The 19,017-nt window shown below is 35.3% G+C and overlaps 1 protein-coding gene, 2 long non-coding RNA genes and 1 pseudogene across 3 annotated transcripts; 3 read left to right on the top strand and 1 right to left on the bottom strand.

Moving 5' to 3' along the window:
- Nucleotides 1-200: 200 nt before the first annotated feature.
- LOC147481547 (uncharacterized) lies at nucleotides 201-1,486 on the bottom strand. The gene is made up of 3 exons (XR_015206623.1): nucleotides 1,398-1,486; nucleotides 1,152-1,235; nucleotides 201-612 (listed from the first exon to the last, which is right to left on the bottom strand). It is a non-coding gene; the product is annotated as an uncharacterized LOC147481547 (long non-coding RNA).
- Nucleotides 1,487-3,403: 1,917 nt separating this feature from the next.
- LOC147481545 (uncharacterized) lies at nucleotides 3,404-12,404 on the top strand. The gene is made up of 9 exons (XM_086578971.1): nucleotides 3,404-3,474; nucleotides 4,101-4,192; nucleotides 8,844-9,152; nucleotides 9,251-9,463; nucleotides 9,582-9,674; nucleotides 10,815-10,934; nucleotides 11,474-11,533; nucleotides 11,611-11,727; nucleotides 12,267-12,404. The coding sequence occupies exons 3-9, from the start codon at nucleotides 8,850-8,852 to the stop codon at nucleotides 12,402-12,404; spliced, it is 1,044 nt and encodes a 347-aa protein (XP_086435097.1). The 5' UTR covers nucleotides 3,404-3,474; nucleotides 4,101-4,192; nucleotides 8,844-8,849.
- LOC147481546 (uncharacterized) lies at nucleotides 5,634-7,450 on the top strand (annotated as a pseudogene).
- Nucleotides 12,405-12,940: 536 nt separating the features above from the next.
- Nucleotides 12,941-13,304, top strand: LOC147481544 (uncharacterized). Its single transcript, XR_015204919.1, has 3 exons — nucleotides 12,941-13,018; nucleotides 13,097-13,156; nucleotides 13,238-13,304. It is a non-coding gene; the product is annotated as an uncharacterized LOC147481544 (long non-coding RNA).
- The last annotated feature ends 5,713 nt before the right edge of the window (nucleotides 13,305-19,017 follow it).

The raw sequence follows: 19,017 nt of genomic DNA, 5'->3' as shown, positions 1-19,017 counted from the left end.
CGTTAATATAGCAGCTTACCACCATTTCATGGTCCCCCATAATTTCTTCGATCAACTCCTGTAACAACTTATCTGCATTGTTAGGTACAAGTGTGGCAAATACAACAAGTTCTAAACCTATATCAAGAACGTTGATTTAAATCTTACATTGGTCATGGCGCATCATAATTCTATCTGAATCTATGATATTGTTCCTTCTACTACCTTCTTGTCTTTATTCATACATTTTGTTTCAACATTCACTAAAGTAAAGATCTTAAAGCAAATATAGCTTTCAGGGAATGCCCATTCCACAAAGCATCCAAAGTTCAGGCCACTTCAATAAAACTAAAGAAAGAGGGAAGTTCCAATGTGCAAGATAACAGAGAAAGGATTTGAGAAGAGGATTTCAAAAGCGAAAAAAGCTTAGACTAGGCCATGAATGGATTGGAGCATCTCAGTAGTAAGTTCATAACAATGCTCAATAGAATTACTTATCATATTATAAGTACTTAAAAGTAAATAGAAAGGTGTATATTCTTTACCAGTTTCGGGAAATGCATCAATGAACATCATCATCTCCTCCCCAGTCAGACCAGATAAGAAGCAAATTCTAGGAGGCGATTTTGCAATCTGCAAAGAGGTGGATACTATATACTTTTAAAACAAATGAAGCATTCAAAAGTTCATATATAGTGTACATTCTTCTTGCTTTTAATTACGGAACCATTATTAGGATGTGTCTCACACTAAAGTCACTGCTCAAATGTTCTAACAAATTTTAGTATGTGAATAAATAAGAAAGCAGAAGTCAATAACTATTAAATTATTAATGTGGAAATAAATAATAACGATTTCTGGTCGAGATGAATTCTTAATTTACAGCCAAAAGGTAACTGCATAGGTGTGCTTCTTTAAAAGAAATGGAAAGGGTATACATGAAGAAGATATATTAATTTGGAAATGGTTAAATATATAGATAATTAGCCATTAAAAATAGTTGAGCAATAACGATCTGTTGTCGAGATGAAATCTTAATTTGCAACCAAAAGGTAACTGCATAGGTGTGCTTTTCTGGAGGAAATGAAAATGGTAGACATGAAGAAGATAAATATGTAATTTGAAAATACTTAGTTAGATAAATAGCCTCTAAAATTATCAAAAAGTTTTACCTTCTCTATGTCCAACTCCGATTGTTGAGCATGCATTGCTTCCTAAAGTGAACGAGTAATCATGTCTTCAGTACAATGAATAATCTGGAGCAAATGGTATATTAAACTCAACCAGAAAGCAGGAAACCAAGCCTAACTAATAAATCTAAATATACATGTACATGTGAAATTCTGGTCTAATTGGGAAAAAATAAAGTATGGAAGGATCAAGGATGAACATCCCCTAAACATACTCTTCAAAATTACCTTTAAAAACTCTCCATCTAGCTGTTTCAATAGTTCTTGTATCTGCATCAGTAAAACTGTCGATTTAGCTACACTAAGTTTTTATAAAACCATTTTAATCCTCCAAAAAGAATATCAACTACACTTTTCGTCACTACTATCTTCCTCCACGACAACATCTATATTACCAACTGGTTAAAGAGTACCGACACTGTTCGGAGATAAGTAGAAGTATTCTGGCGTACTGTCTTTATTTTTTCATACATCTATACAAGCACAGACAACCTCATCAACAAAGACGCTAATTGTGTGCATGATTGATGAAAGATTAATTGCTGCGGTAAAATTTTTGTAAAATAAAACCAACTTCACACTACTAAAAAAAAGGGTTTTTATCTCGGTTCTAAAATTAGCCTTATCTCGGTTCTGCTGATAAGAGAGATAATATGTCCTGTAAATGAGATAATATGTCCTGTAATTTAGGTACTAACTTTGAGTATAAATCTGTTATCTCGCCTCTTACTTAATCGAGATAAAATATATGGATTTTACCACTGGTGGATAGGAACTGATATAATAGGAAATTTCATTTATCTCACCATTGTGGAATGGATATAATAGGAAATTTCATTTATCTCACCATTCTAAAACTGATATAATAGGAAATTTAATTTATCTCACATTGAACTGATATAATTGATATTAAACCAAATATCTCGGCACTCAAATGATATAATAGCTATTATACCAAATATCTTGGCACTAAAATGATATAATAGCTATTATACCAAATATCTCGGAATAAATTAAAGAAAACAGAAATCCCAACAAAAATAGAAGTCCAAACAAAATTGAACTCCCGCTCTACAGTACTCTCTATCTCGATCGTGAATATCATTCACGAATTCACGATAATGGCAACTGCCATTCTAATCCCAAGTATCTCGCTCTTTGCTATCTGTTCGTTTATTTTTAATCCCAACTATCTCGCTAAAAATCTTGCTCGATCTCCACTATATATCTCTTCGTGTATTTTTAATCCAGCTATCTCGCTCTCCACTATCCGTGTATTTTGCCCTCTTCACCTCTCGCACGACTCAGAAATAATTCAAGTTGTCCACTACCCATTTCAACTCAGCAGTTTAACAACTCTTCTGAGTTTTCAGGTACTAAAATGATCTTAGATTAAGCTAGGAGATTATATAGTGTTCAAAACTAGTGAGATTTTTGAAAATTCATGTATAAATAAGTTAGTGCCTAACCTTTATAAACTGATTTGCAGTTTTTCCATCAGCTATTCATTCCTTGTTAAAACAAATTGGATCTGAGGAGGTTCCGTCGCCTCAACTTGATTTGCTTTTGAAAGGGTATTACTCTTATCTTTTTTCAGATAAGGCCTTCTTGTACATAACGAGCTTTTTTCTTGTATCTATGACTATATCAAGCTAGTGTTATTATTTAAGGTAACGTGATTGCACACAAATAGCTGATGAGAGTATGAGACCAAACAGATTCTTCCGATTAGCCAGAATTGAACTTATTCCATTTTGGATTGTCTTCATTATTTAAAATAAGAATCATTCATTCTATTTCCGGTTAAATGCGTGCCTTTTCCTTGGTATTTGAACTTCAGTTTCAGAACACCCACTAGAGTTAAGAATAGATCCGTGCCTATAGTATTAGAACAAATAGCTTATTGATAAGCTTGTTAACGAGTTGCCCTCCATAAGACAAAACGAACTTTGTGTCTAATAACATGATTAACATAAACATTGGCTGCTAGTGGAAGCAATGAGGCATTGATGTACAAATGGTCGGTCACCTGAGAATTTAGAGTTCTGGCCACCCAAAGTCAAATACTACTTTTAAATGTCGAAAGCTACCTTTTGCACAACCCCCTAGTCTTCTTATGTGGTCTTGGATTTCAGACCACACAATGAGGCTATGGTTCTTTTTTGGCAAGTATCAGACCCCCTTCATTTGATATTCAGTACAACTCTAATGTCTCTGATTATACTTTTATATATAGGCTCAGACAAAGTGGGGAAGCAGATCCTGGAACTTGACTCTAAACTACTTGTAGGACTTGTCATTTCGGGTAACAGTTTTACATTTGATTTTTTTCAGAATAGTTTTATTGTAGCATCAATGATGAATTTCGAAACATAAAAATCTTCATTATATGGTAGTAATCAGTTTAAGTACTTCCAAGAAATTAATGTTTGAATCTGTAAATTGAAAACTTATATTTGAGATGGAAATTGGACTTATGAGATCATCCCCAATGGTAAATCTTAAGCATAATTCCAGTGGTTCATACTTGCTAGTCCTTATGTTTCCTACATCTTATTTGGGAGCAAAGAAGATTACCATTTCTGTAATATGTTTGCTTTCATTAATCTTCTCATTGGAATATCAGTAGTTTACCTCATTTTGCTTGGTAATTCATAGCTTTGCAATCTATGTTACTTTATTGCAATCTGTTAAAATTGCAAGCCTCATAAGTTTAGCTTTCAGGGTAAACTTCTGCCCTTGCAACTTGATTTTACGTAAGTTGAGAATGCAAGGTTTTCGTCATGAAATTTTGTATTTGGGTAGTAGAACCATTTGATATCCTTTCTCAATTGTAAATAGGTTCACTCTTGTTTTTTCAGCTTGTTTATTGCCATTGTTATATCCTGAGTAGTGAATTAGTGGCTAAACATTTTATTTATTTATTTGCAGATCTTTTATCACTTCCCAGTCCTTGTTAGAATCGAATTGGACAAGAGAAGGTCCTGATTGCTTTGCTCCAACTTGGGTTGCTTTTAGAGTTGGTACACTTCTATCTTCTTTATCTGATTAAGTTTAATCTTTTTCGGTTAACCTTTGTTCATGTGTATATGACTTTATCAATTTTGTTTTGTATACATGAGTGTGAGGAAACATGTTTTCTGTTATGCACCTTTGTTTTTGGATAGTACAACCATTTTTTTATTGGTCAATAGTCCATACATTTATAGTTTTAGTTGTTACTCGCTTAAAATGTTGCACTATTGAATTCAAGTATTGTTACTTTACTGTGTATATGCATGAATATCTATTAATTCAGTAAGTTAACTTTGATTCTCATAGCATAGGTTTTACTTTCAATGATGTTGATATATAGTTTTACCTTAAAAAGAGGAAAACCTGTTTTTGTAACGCCTAGTTAAGCTATAAAATGAAGAAGTAACATGGTTACGCATGAATTCTAGTTTGTTCACCTTGTTATTTGTCCTTTATGTATTAAATAGCTAGTATCGAAAGCAACCCCCGACCATATAATAACATTAGCATTATTAATGTTTTATTAGAAATAAAGACTGGTCATGTAGTGTTCTTGTTAGATTTCATATCTGGCATATTCGTGGGGGATTAAAAAATGCCTTTTGATTACTTTGTTAACTGAACAATACTGTTTACATTCAGATTACTCTTTGACACATTCAAAATGGATAAGGGTTGGATGTCCAAGGATAAGTTATCTATTGAATTCCAAGTAGGGGTTCAGAATTTTCTACAGTTTGCACGGGGCCATGCTGGTGAGGGAAATCCTATACGATTTCCATGCAAACTATGCGGGAATGTCAAGAAATTGATGGAACTCGACGTTAAAAATCATTTGTATTTCAATGGCATGTGCCAAAGTTATACTACATGGACATGGCATGGGAAAGAACAACAAGTGCAGCTCCTCAGATATGGATACTGAGATGAGCCTTCCCATCATCATTTTGAGTGGGAGCCTGTAGAGGATCACCTGAAACAACAAAATTGGTTCAGCCGCGACGAGATCGAAGATCGCGGGTAACCCCGAAATGATTAAGAAGTTGCTTGAAGATCTTTGAGGAACCTTTGTATAGAGGATGTTCAAAGTATACGAAGTTATATCGCCATTTGTTAACTTGTTCAATCTGAAAGCCGAAGAGTGGGTGGTCCGACAAAAGCTTCACAAAGATGTTACAAATGATGAGAGACATGCAACCAAGCGAAGAGAATATCGCCAAAAAATATGCGTGAGGTTAAAAAGACATTGGCAGTGTATGGAATGAAATATGAGAAGATAGATCGTGTCCTAATGATTGCATACTATATCGGAAGGGGTTTAGTGGCAGAAAGACATGCCCTACATGTGGACTTTCAAGATATAAGTTGAAGGATAATATGATTGAGCAAAGTAATGGTTTGCCTGCAAAAGTTTTGTGGTATTTTCCACCGATCCCTAGATTCGAAAAGATGTTCCAATCAGCAGAGACAGCGAAAAATTTAACATGGCATGCCAATGAGAGAGAAGTTGATGGGCAACTACGTCACCCAGCAGACTCACCCGCATGGAAGCTAGTGGATGATAAGTGGCCAGAGTTCGGAGCAGAACCAAGAAACCTTCGCTTAGCACTTTCGGCAGATGGAATCAACCCACATAGCTCTCTTAGTAGTAAATATAGTTGTTGGCCTTTTGTGTTGGTCACTTATAATCTTCCTCCATGGTTGTGCATGAAAAGGAAGTTTATGATGTTGACAATGTTGATTTCGGGTCCACATCAACCTGGAAATGACATTGACATATACTTAGCACCTTTGATCGAGGACTTGAAAAAATTGTGGAAGAAAGGGGTTAAGATTTATGATGCTTTCCAACGACAAAAATTTACACTAAAGGCTATTCTCTTATGGACAATTAACGATTTTCCTGCATTTAGTAATTTGTCCGGTGCTTGTGTTAAAGGCTATTACGCTTGTCCGATATGTGGTGAACACACAGATTCTTGCAGATTGAAGCATTGCATGAAGAATGTGTACATGGCTCACAGAAGATATCTTCCAGAAGAGCATCCGTATCGAAAGCAAAAAAAGGCGTTTAATGGTAAATGTGAGTTTCGATCCGCACCAACACCACTCACGGTGCGATAATCACGGAAGAAGGTTAAAACATTTGTAACTTTTTGGGGCAAAAGTGACGAGTCAAAAAGGTTAAGAGCAAATATTGTTCATGATGATGTTACACGTTGTTGGAGGAAGAGGTTGATTTTTTTCAGGCTTGTGTATTGGAGACATTTACTTCTCCGACACAACTTGGATGTCATGCATATTGAGAAAAATGTTTGTGATAGCATTATTGGGACCTTGCTTAACATTAAGGGGAAAACAAAGGATGGGGTTGCTTCTCGTCGTGATCTTAAGGAGATGGGTTTGAGAAAGGAATTGGCACCAGAAAGAAAAGGATTGAGAACATACCTGCCACCAGCTTGTTACACATTATCCAAAGAGGAGAAATTACGAGTTTGCAAAACCTTGCATGAGCTAAAAGTTCCTGAAGGTTACTCATCTAATTTCAGGCCACTTGTTTCAATGGAAGATTTAAAATTAGGTGGTCTGAAATCCCACGATTGTCATGTGCTGATGCAACAATTGCTTCCAGTGGCAATAAGATCTGTGTTGCCAAAGCATGTGAGATATGTAATTATTAGATTCTACTTCTTCTTCAATGCCATTTGTGCGAAAAGTAGTCGATTTTGCGAAATTACATTGAAACTCGAAAGAATTGGTAATCACATTATGTCTTACGGAGAAATACTTTCCACCATCTTTCTTCGACATTATGGTTCATTTAACCGTACATCTTGTGAGAGAAGTCCAACTTTGTGGTCCGATTTTTCTTTTCGATGGATGTACCCATTTGAGAGGTAAGTTTGTGAATATCATTTATAGTTCAAATTATACCAAGTTAAATATAGGAAATTCCATCAATATTCCTTTTCTTTTTGTTAAGGTACATGAAGGTTTTAAAAGGCTATGTAAGAAATTGAAATCGTCCAGAAGGTTGCATTGCTGAATGTTATATTGCAGAAGAAGCAGTTGAGTTTTGTAGTGAGTTTTTATCTGATTTGGGTGCTGTTGGTACTCCACATGTTGAAAGCAACACAGCCAAGGAGATTATTTCTGGAAAGCCTCCATCAGGTGGTGATTTGGTAGTTGTCGACCGGAAGTCCTTAGAGGAAGCACATGGTTATGTGTTGCACAATACAAATGTTGTTGAACCTTATATCGAGTAATGACATTTCAAATACATTTGAGGAGTTCAATTTTTTTTCTAATTTTTCTGTCATATCTAACCAGAGTTGGTGTTCATAATTTGTAGGGAGCATATGAACTACTTAAGGCAAAACCATCCCGCTTAATCAAAAAGCCAAAAGTGGTTACATGATGCACATATTAGCACTTTTAGTGATTGGTTAAGAAAAAGGGTGAGTTACTAAACAACTTGAATTTTTTATTTACTACTCTAATAAGCGTAACTAATTTTATAAAGAACACAAGTTTCAGATGAAAGGAGCATCCTTGGTAACAATGTCTCGAAAACCTTACGTTGGATAGCTCAAGGTCCTCATATACATGTATTGAAATATCACAATTATGTGATTAATGGTTGCCGTTTCTCCACAAAGGATCGGGATGCGTCACGAGTCAATCAGAATAGTGGAGTGAGTTTAGTTGCCAGTGGAATGCAGATAACAAGTGCAAGAGATAAAAATTCACTCTTTTTAGAAAGTTGCTACTATGGTGTTATTACCGAAATATGGTTGCTTGATTACACTAAGTTCAAACTCCCAGTATTCAAGTGTGATTGGGTTGAGAATCGGAATGGTATCAAGGTAGATGACTTGGGTTTTATACTGGTTGATCTTGGTAGAATTGGGTACAAATCTGATTCTTTCGTCTTTGCCTCTCAAGTGAAGCAAGTTTTCTATGTACCGGATCCGATCGATCCTAAATGGTCAGTTGCCCTAGCAACTCCTCAGAGATATTATGATCATGATAATGAGAATGAAGATGATGACTTCATTGATGATGGTATTGGAGACAACATTCGCAATGAAGTATTTCCAGATATGGAATCTCTGGATGTGAATGACGATGAACAATCAATGTATGGACGTGAAGATTATGAGGGGATCTGGATTGCTCACAAGCCTTCAAAGAAAAGAAAAGCCCATAAATGAAACATTTCAGCTCTATTTATTTGATTATTGTATCTTTTATTTTCTTTTTCTTTTATGTTAGTTCTAATAGTGTAGCTTGAATTTTCGTATTTAGGAGAATCTTGAGATGATCTGAATAAAACTAATAAAGCTTTCAGGCCTTTGTTTATATTCAATTGTCTTGTTTATCTTGTTATTTTCATGTCATTGCTTGGTCATAATTCAAGCGAGTTTTTATTTTTAATTTTGCACTTATCTGCCTTTTCTTTTTTTTTTGGTAAAGATAGTCTCTGCCTTTGCTATTGGAAATGCTTATGGGATGCATTAGTTTCCTATATTTTTGTTTAGATTGTTGATTCACTGTCCATTATCTTCCGAAATTAGAAAATTGACCGTTAATCTGTCATACCCTAAAATTTCTACATAGATTTAACATGTGTTGTGCATTTTTATTTTTGCCATGTAGGTTATCATGGGTACAGAAGAAGATGGCCAATCAAATGACAACCGAAAAAGGAACGATGCAACCGAAAAATCGAAAAAGGGAAACACAAAAAGAGGAACAACAATAATGATTGAGCTTAACAAGAAATGGGATGGAAATAAAATTAGAGTTGTCTATGATGAAAAAGGAAGGCCAAATAATCGGGTAGTACGGAGAAAACTTGTTGGTATGGAAGGTGCATTGGCAAGGTCCAAGGTACCATTGAGTGAATTTGAAACTTGGCATGATTTACCAGAACCTTTGAGAGATGATTTATGGGAAGCAATGCAGGTACATAATCGTATAATTCTATGTACTTTATATTATGAACAATTTGTTTTTTGCTCTTCTTCCTAAAGCTGATGTCTTACATGCTTTTTTATGTCTAGCAAATATTTGATATTGATCCAAATTGTATGGATAAAGTCATATCATCCATTGGGGAAAGATGGAGGACTTTCAAGACCAATTTGACTAGGAAATATATTACTCCTTACATAAATGACCGCAGCCTACTAGAGAAACCACCAAAAATTTATGATTTTATTCGTCAAAATGACTGGGAACAGTTTGTGAAGTCAAGATTGACGGATGAGTTTCAGGTATGTATAGTAATTGTTTAAACTTGGGATGAATGAAATTCAAATTGCATAGTGATAGCTAGTTATGTATGTTCATCCCCTACTATACTTAGTTATTGTTGTCTTTTTGAATTCAAAGGAGTATAGCAAGCTGCAATCTGAGAGGAGAAAGAAGAATGTGTATAACCACCGACTCAGTAGATCAGGCTATGTTGGTCTCGAAGAAGAGATGGTAATCATTTAGTTTTCTAAATTTTCTGTTATTAATTTGGTTTTTTTTTTGGTGTTTGCGAGGTTTTACTTTCTCTATATACATGGTTGATCTTTGAATTGCTCCATCTCTTCTTTCATATTTTGAATTTTTAGGATCATCTTCTCTGCTGCCCATGGGTACTTGGTTTTCTTTTTTCAGCCACGCTTATAATATTTGTTGAGAGTGCTGTTTTTGTACCGCTCTCTTACTTACTCCTTGTGTTAATGCCATCCTCATTCCTTGCTCTACGACCTGTAGCTCTATCAAAGCAATATTCTGCATGTTTTACTTGCCTTGGCTTGCTGCAAGTACTTCTCCTCTATCATTACGTAGTATTGCTGCCCATTCTCCCTCTGTTCCTTGTAGAGTCCCGTCAGTATTTAGATTGTGTATCTCCTTCTCTGCTCTCATCCACTTACAGTACTCATACTTTTTCTGTTTTACTCCAACCTCTATCTCCCACATTTCCATGAAGTTCTGTGCTTCCGGTCCTTGCTCCATTCTTATGTTAAGAGTCAGTAGTCGTCTTCTTACATCTCCGATCACTGAGTTTACTAACCGGTTCAAGGTCAACTTGCTTATTCTGAAAAATCTTGTCATTTAGCGTTTTCCATATCCGTGATACAAAAGCATTCCATGTAAACTGTGACTATCTTGTATGACGACCTTTACCTCGTGTAATTTTTTCAGCCCATTGTACCTCTTCTTGCCACATATGGGCCATGGGCCTCTTGAATCCTATCTTCAAGCAAGATATACTACATAATGTTTAGAATCGCATATGTACATGTATGAAAGAGATGATCTAGAGTTTCAGTTTCCCGCCAACACAGCACACAAACATCAGTTGCTACTTTCTTCCACTCTTTTAGTTTTTGCAACGTCTTGAGCCCTCCTTTCAATGCTATCCAGCTGATGAAGGAATTTTCTGTTATTAATTGGCTTCACGAGTTTAGGTGGCTGTCTGGTTTAGGTGTCTGGTTATGTCCGATTAGGTGGCTGTAGGTCCAAGGTTTATCACCTCACCTCTTGTCCAATACTCTAGGTCCTATTATATGTTACTGTTTGTAGCAATGAATATAATCTAGTCTAATACAATTTTTTGTTTATGTTTAATAGAAAGAAGAGTTCGGTTCCTCAGTAGAACATGATGATCGGAGTGTCAAATGGCTAAGGGCTCGTCAAAAGAAGAATGGTGAATTTGTGAATGATGCTACTATGGAAATTGCAGAAAGAATTGTGAGTTTTCTTGAAGTTTTTGTTAATTTCTTTTTTACTTTTATATATAAAATATTGAAATGTATTAACATAATTCGTCATGTAGGCTCAATTGAAACCTGAAGGAGAAGGAGGGAATTTAGTAACTAAAGGGAAAGAATGATATACTTACTCGGGCTTTAGGAACCCCAGAGCATAGTGGTAGAGTTAGGGGGAGGGAGGTTTGTAACTCCAACAACATACTTTAAACTTCCTAGACGCGTGCTTGGAAGAGAAATAGAGAGGAGCTTGAGACCCAACTACATGAAGAAAAAGCAAGAAGGATGGAAGCGAGGTAAGAAAGGGTGAGGTTTCTAGAAAAGGAAAGTGCATTAAGGAAGAAAGAGATGCATAAATTAAGCCACCACGAGAATGTTGGATCTAATAGTGCTAGAAGTGATAATAGAGTAAACCAATAGGTATCAACTTAGTTATGCATCTGATTATGACTTGTTTGTGTTACGCATTCGATTTCTTTCTTTTTTCTTTGTGGGACTTAATTAGATCTGTCAAACATACAGGTAGAAGATGGGGATACACTTAGCAAGATGTTGCCCAATCTTGAAATCAGTACACCTAAGGTACTTATCCTTTAAATTGATATGATTCTTATCACGATATATGCATAAGCTCTAACTCATATCCATGTTTCTTATAGGCTATTAAGTGTTCTCTGGCTTTGAGATCCAAAGGCAACATTGTTGCTAAAGGTTTACTTTTCAAGAAGACTGGACCAGAAGAAAAAGTCCACAACATTCCTTTGGGAGAACACAATGTACGAAAGTCTGATTGACTTAATAATGAAACCCCGATCTCCCCCCTCCCAATACCAGCATTACCAAGTGGTGACTTGGCGTTATTAGCGATGCATGGCACTGACTTTGTGGCATGGCCAAAAGAATTTGTCATAGTCGGTGATGTGGTAAAGAATCATAGAAAGATTAATGGCGTATTTGGTTGATTTACACTTGTTCATTCATTTGATTCATTATGTTGTTTTCCCTACTCATTTATGTAGGAAGGAGATGGTGATTTTGATGCATCCGAGAAGGCTAGAAACTATAAAAATCAAGGAAACAGTCAACATTTTATGTTTTTCACCGATATCTTCTTAACACTTAGCACTTAGTACTTTTTAGTGTACATATATTGATTTATTTTTATTAAACAAGGTGAAAGATTTGGTATCCCAAAAATGAAGAAGACTCCGACCAATCATGAATTCAGTACACCCAAGGTACTTATCCTTTAAATTGATATAATTCTTATCACGATATATGCATAAGCTCTAACTCATATCCATGTTTCTTATAGGCTATTAAGTGTTCTCTGGCTTTGAGATCCGAGGCAAACATTGTTGCTAAAGGTTTACTTTTCAAGAATTTGGACCAGAAGAAAAAGTCCACAACATTCCTTTGGGAGAACACAATGTACGAGTACAGATTGACTTAATAATGAAACCTGATCTCCCCCTCCCAATACCAGTACCAAGTGGTGACTTGAGCGTTATTAGCGATGCATGGCACAACTTTGTGGCATGGCCAAAAGAATTTGTCATAGTCGTGATGTGGTAAAGAATCATAGAAAGATTAATGACGTATTTGGTTGATTTACACTTGTTCATTCATTTGATTCATTATGTTGTTTTCCCTACTTATTTATGTAGGAAGGAGATGGTGATTTTGATGCACCCGAGAAGGCTAGCAATGATAAAAAATCAAATAAACAGGTCAACATTTTTATCTTCTTAACACTTCGTACTTTTAGTGTACATATATTGATATATTGATTTACTATTTTTTTTTTTGTAGGGTGTGAAGTGTAGTTTGGCTTTGACTTTGAAAAGCAACATCATTGCTAAAGGCTCGGATTTTCAAAAATACTTTCGACCTCAAGAAAATATTAATGATATTCCCTTAGGAGAAGCCAATTTTCGAAAGTACAAATTGACTTTGTAATCAAACCGACCTCCCTCTCCCGGTGCGGTTGGTGACTTGAGATTTGTTAAGGATGCATGGCATAGTTTTGTGGCGTGGCCAAAAGAATTTGTGATAATCGGCAATGTGGTAAACTATTAGACAAAAAGTAATGATTATTGGTGTTGACATGCATACACTATTTTTTTTTTCTCCTTATTCATGTAGGAAGAAAAACATGATTTACTTGGATCAGAGAAGGCTAGAAAGGATAACAAAGGCAAACAGGTCAAAGTTTACATTATTGTATTTTTATATGCATTTTGTACTTTTAATATATGACTTAGATTTATTACTATCCTCATGCAGATAAAAGATTTTGGTGTTGTGGCTAAAAGTAAGAAGGCATTGCCTAACTTTGAAATTAGTACTCCACAGGTATTTAGCTTATTTCATATGATCATAATCCCATATATTTGCTAATTGTTATTTATAGACTTTTGCATAAAGAAGAATTGGTTTTTCTAGGAACAATCTCATTTCTAGCATTCCCCAGTACAAAGAGTAAATTTACATAGAGGAAGGTACCAATGAAAGGCAGGGAAATGTTCACTGCACTTTCATAGCATTAGATAGGTTAATCTAGTAAATAAGTAAAACTAGTACATTGGTAATCAAACACTATGTGTCGTTAATTATTATTAGAGTTTGGTGAACAATCTAAATTGGTTCTAGGACGACTAGGAGGAAAAGTTATTTCATTTTGTATAAACTCGGGTTGTTGTGCCTCCTGGGTAGTAAATGATAGCATGTTGTTATTTAGGTCTTGCTCTAAGTGCAATATTCTAGTTTTCCACAAATCCTGTTGTGACTCCCATACTGTTTATAAGTTGAATGATACTTGACAAGTTTCCAACCACTTTTAACATTTTCATTTGTGTCAATTGTATTAGTGTTTTGCATTGTAAACTTCTTTTTTTGAAGATCTTAACTTAACTTAAGTTTCATCCTCATAACCTAATGGTTTCAAGAGATGCAACTAGTTTTGGCGGGGACTTTATATTATTTAAACTTCAATAGATTTGAAAGTATGAGTTGATTTTTTTCTTTCTAGATTTAGCGATGATGTTTATAATAATAAGTTGTGAAGTTCTATCCATGTGAAGTAGCTTATTCAAGTTAAATTTGTGCCCTTGTCCTTTTATTCTCTTCAATTTCTTTGGGTTTTCAATTTCAATTTCTTTTGTATAGTTTAGTGCTTTTTATTATTTTTTCTAGTAGCGTCAGTGATATAAGTCCATATCTATGTTATGCCCGTCAATATTTTGATTATTTCACATAGGAAACACTTGATGAGATGGAACGTAGTATCAGAGAATATGGCGATATACTTGACAACACGATGGAATCGTCTGATAATATTGTCATCCCTATAGAAAGGGAGCTTTTCGGGGAAGAGATTGAGCTAGGCCATTTTTCCATTGAAAAATCTGATTTGTTGGATATTTGCAGCATGGATTGGCTAAGTGTCAGCTGCATGACTACATACATGAAGTGAGCTAAAGTTGCATGCTGCTTTAAGCATTTGTATTTGATTAGTAGATGCAATTATCGTAACATTTTTTATTTTTAATTTTTTTAGATATCTTTATGGGAGTTTCATGAGTTCTCAAGAAAGATACACATTTGCTAATCCTTCTAACTTCACAAACTATGGGAATGATGATGGGGAGAAAGTTCAGCATTTGCAATACTGAGATTAGGTTATGTAAGGCGGAATCAAATTCTATTGATTCCTTACAATTTGGGGTAAGTGTTTTGTTTGTCTCTTAATCATATTTATTACTTAAATGACTATACCCTATACATTACGGATTAATTATTATCTATTTATTTTATTGTAGTAGGCATTGGGTATTGATTGTTATTGATATATCATCACAACAAGTTTACTGGTTGGATTCTTCCCGAATCGACTCAATATTGAGAATAAAAGTTCTTGTTGACAAGTAAGTTATGTGTTTCATGTATTTTCTTGTATGATTATAATCTTTTTCCTTTAAAATACCAACCCTTTAAGTTCTCGACTTTATTAGAAACATATTCAAACTCGTATTGTCTTACATGATGCTTCTCGCTAGCATCCTCCTTTAGTATATGTTGTGTTAATGCGTGTGCCCCTCGCCGAAGTGAATGCAATGTGAGCTTGGATCTCAAAATGTTTGCAGCAAGGTCTTATATGAATATGTGTATACCCAATTTAATTTCTTTTTATGTAGTGCTATTAGAGCTTTCACTTATGCTGGAGGGAAAAGAATGATGGCAGGACCAAATTGGCAAGTGGTCAAGGTAAACAAAGCCAAATTCATATATTTTTATTACTTTTTCCTTCCAAGTAAGTATGACTAATCTTATTATTTGTCTTGTGTAGTGCCCAAAACAACCATGAGGTGTAGAATGTGCCTACTACGTTATGATGTTTATGAGACACTTTCTTAGGGATCCTTCTCAATCTTTAACAAATAAGGTAAACACATATATACTTCTTTGTCATATAATTAAATTAGAATATTAATGCCTTATAATATATTAGTTACGTTTTCTTTCCTTCTCTAATTTAGATCCAAGAGTTGGGGAAGATAGCAGCATATACCAAAGATGAAATAAGAGACCTTCGTTCGGTTCTACTTGACTTTATTCAACAATTCTCATTGAGTACAACTTGAAGTGGTTAAAGGCATTTGGGGAGAGACTTTTGGTGCATGGTGAGTATTTTCTTACATTGTTTTTCTTTTTAGAAATTATTTGCTAAATAGTATGCATTTGTTTTTTCGACAATCAAACCTATTATGGAAAAATGATAAAGTCAAACTCTTTAAGGTGTTCATTTTGGCTTTGTAGGTTTTGGATCATCACTTTCGGTTAGAAGATTTCTGGAGATAGCTAGCTTTCAAGGATTTGGAGATTCTATTAGTTTTCTTAGGTTAAATGTTATTGAAATCACCTTTTGGCTAGTGATTACTTTTATTACTTGACATAGTTATTACTTTTATTAGAGTATTGACATATAAGACTTTTTCTTAGTAAATAAATTCTTGTAAGGAATTTATGTATGCCGTATTGCTTGTATTAATTGTTTTGATGATCAATGTGATCTTTGGTAAGGAAATCCTATACTATGTCCATGCAAACTATGCGGGAATGTCAAGAAATTGTTGGACGTTATACTACATGGACATGGCATGTTTATACAGCTCAGTTTCTTCTCTCTTTTGTTTCCTTGGAGGAAGACTGCAAAAAAGCACAAGAAAGCTATGCCAGGCGTGAAGGAAGACTGAAAAAGCTTTGCGCACCCCATATGGCTTCTACTCCCCAAACTTCATGGAGCCCTACACGAACTATACTACCAAAGCGGAGGCAAGGTCTTAGCCTCTTAGGTATGTTGTTGTAGTCCTAGCATCCTCCTAATCTAATAATTTACTCTTTGCTTCACAAAGACTAGTATTAGAAGCAGTATACTAATGCATAACTTTTCAGGTGTTGCCTATCTGCATGGTTCAAGGCGATATTGGAGCTGGAAGTCTATCAATTTAACCTCGATCTCGCCTTGCATGAGATGTGGCCTGTATATTGATAGGATTTGAAGTCGTGTCTTGGGTCCATGAGAATTTTTGGCTTAGGTACATCGAGGTATTTACGTTCTCGAGATTACCTATTGTTGGAAAATGGCGGTTTAAAAAGAAAGAGTCGAGTCAAAGACTTCTTATATTTTCAATAATCTTCAGACCCGCATTACACCATTGCAATGTGGGAGGTACCTACTTTTGTCGCTTGGAAGCTTCGGACTAGCTCATTAGTTGATCTATTATCATCATCGAGTATGAAAGTTCTCTTCAATCATCATTTTTTCATTAAACACTTATCTTTGGGCAGTGAAGGTGAAGTGATGTTTAAAGGGTAAGAGAGGCGATGACAGGATAGAAAACCTAAGCGACCAAGCTTTACGGTTAGGCAACACGAAAGCTTCTTTGTAATACAATACATTGGCGTTTCTAGTAGAATGATTCTTACGTTTTAAAAGAAGTATCGAGTTCTCTTTGAAGTTGTTCACAACCATTTACGGTTGAGGATTCTTCGTTCAAAGACAAAATATAGTTTTGTAGCACTCTGAACTAACCATCTACAGACTAACGGTTTCGGATTAAATGAGAAATCACTTGTGTGAGTAACATATCAGAAACCTCATCTTCTTTTCTGTCCACCACACATACATTATGAACTTGACTTGGAGATATATGCATTTTATAGCATTCTCAAGGAGTTCCTCAAGCTTGAGCATTTTAAGAGGGGCCGGACTTCAAGATTCTTGTCCGAATTAAAAAAGCTTTTGCAAGAAGTCAAAGAAAGAGAGTAAAAGACAAGTTGTGGTGTGCATATATATAGAACTAACGATACTCGTAGAGAGGCTGATGGTATCGGTAGGGTTTTGTAGACTTCGGTTTCTTTGTTCAAACTTCTAATTTCAATTTATTCAATACATATGCTTCAAAGGACAGGTCTACTTATACATAAAAAAATTCGGTGTGGCCTATCTTTACATGGTTCAAGCTCACCTTTGGAACCTCAAAGCTCCTTTGATTTAACCTCGATCTTAGTCTTACATGAGGTGTGCACCTGCACACAATACTTGGAGCGATGAAGTTGATAACAATGAGCATCTCTTCATTCAAGTAACCAATGCTTAGCGCAATAAAGTGCAGCTGGTAGGCCCGGGACCATCATACAATAAGTTACACAACATTTAGTATTTACATTTGTCGGAATATCGAAGTTGGAAATGATCAAGGTTTAGGCAATAGAAGTTGAAGGCCTTTTATTTCTTCAATGACCTTCCGATTCGGCACACCCTTGCGGTGGAGTCATGCTAGTTTGATTTCACTCTTTTGAAAGCTTCTTGACAAGCCCATTATTCGATGTTGGTACCCCGTGTTTGAGATTAAGTAATAGTTCATTTGATCACTTCAAACTATATTTTATTTGTTAGGCAGGAGAATGAATAAAGCGGCATAATCTGTATTTCTGAGGGCAACTAGTCATGGGTGATTAAACATCAACCCCATGCATGGACAAATAAAGGTTGACCAGACTCGATTTCACTGCCCAAGTACAGCCGCATACTTCTTTTCCCCTAATTCTTTAGTGATATCTCTATATATACTATATTACGATCACATGATGTTTGATTTTCCCAGTCCGTGTTAAGTATCGAGGAAGCAATGCAAGTCCTTGTCGAGGAGGACGGTACAAAAAGGTCCTAGAGAAAAACTACATGGATGAAAATTTGCTTTCAGTGGACTACTAAAGTTTTATAATTTATGTTGTGGTTGGAACAATTAGACTCTTGGTAGTAAGTTTGGATGGATTCCTTATATTAGTTAATTTTTTATCTTGTAGTCCTTTGGAAAAATTGCAATAGTATAATGGGGAGACTACTAGGCTAGTGTGCTATTATAGTTCTTATCGTCTTACATTAATGCAATCTCTACGCCATATTGTTACTTTAGATTCTTTATGCTATTATGCTAGTAAGATGGATGGGGTGATATGTGCACGGTCATATTGGTGAAGTCGAGTTGAAAAAGAACTTTTTAATAATATTTTTTAGACAGAACATATTTACTTGTAATAACTTCTACCGAAAAGGAGGTTGGCACTTATCTTGGTTTCCCGTTTTTCCGAGTAATGTCTATGAAGTTTATGGCCCTGATGGGATTTTGAGGCTTTCATCTTGTCCAAAAGAAGTAAGAACTTTTGTATTTGTGGAAAAAGGCCTCCTTACTTCCAACTTCATACTTCATGGTTTAATTCCTTTCGGAAAGGGGAGACAAAGTCTAGGGTTTTTATATCGTATTACATTGTGCATTTTAAATTCAATGGATTCCTGTGGTTTGATTGGACAATTATTTGAATTCACTCGTGGAAAGAAGAGAAATAATCAATGACCCGACTTAACAGCCAAAATATAGCCCACCTCCCCTTTACAAAAAGTTGCACATCATCGTAAGGAAAACTCAAGTGAGTTATTGCAAGTCTTTACATCCGAATGAGGTCAATGCTTTTCATTAAGAGACCTTGACTTCCAGCAGACC

Source organism: Coptis chinensis, chromosome 8 (genome assembly GCF_015680905.1).
Source record: "Coptis chinensis isolate HL-2020 chromosome 8, ASM1568090v1, whole genome shotgun sequence".
NCBI classification, from domain to species: domain Eukaryota; kingdom Viridiplantae; phylum Streptophyta; class Magnoliopsida; order Ranunculales; family Ranunculaceae; genus Coptis; species Coptis chinensis.
Note: the sequence above shows the minus strand (reverse complement) of the source record. Positions and strands in the feature narration are given on the sequence as shown.

Excerpts from the sequence above, each read along its gene's own strand:
- LOC147481545 (XM_086578971.1), top strand. The coding sequence starts at position 8,850 with ATGGGTACAGAAGAAGATGGCCAATCAAATGACAACCGAAAAAGGAAC. Across the intron at positions 9,464-9,581 it reads GATTGACGGATGAGTTTCAG|GAGTATAGCAAGCTGCAATC; the intron begins GTATGTATAGTA and ends TTGAATTCAAAG. Across the intron at positions 11,728-12,266 it reads TTCCTTTGGGAGAACACAAT|GCTATTAAGTGTTCTCTGGC; the intron begins GTACGAAAGTCT and ends TGTTTCTTATAG.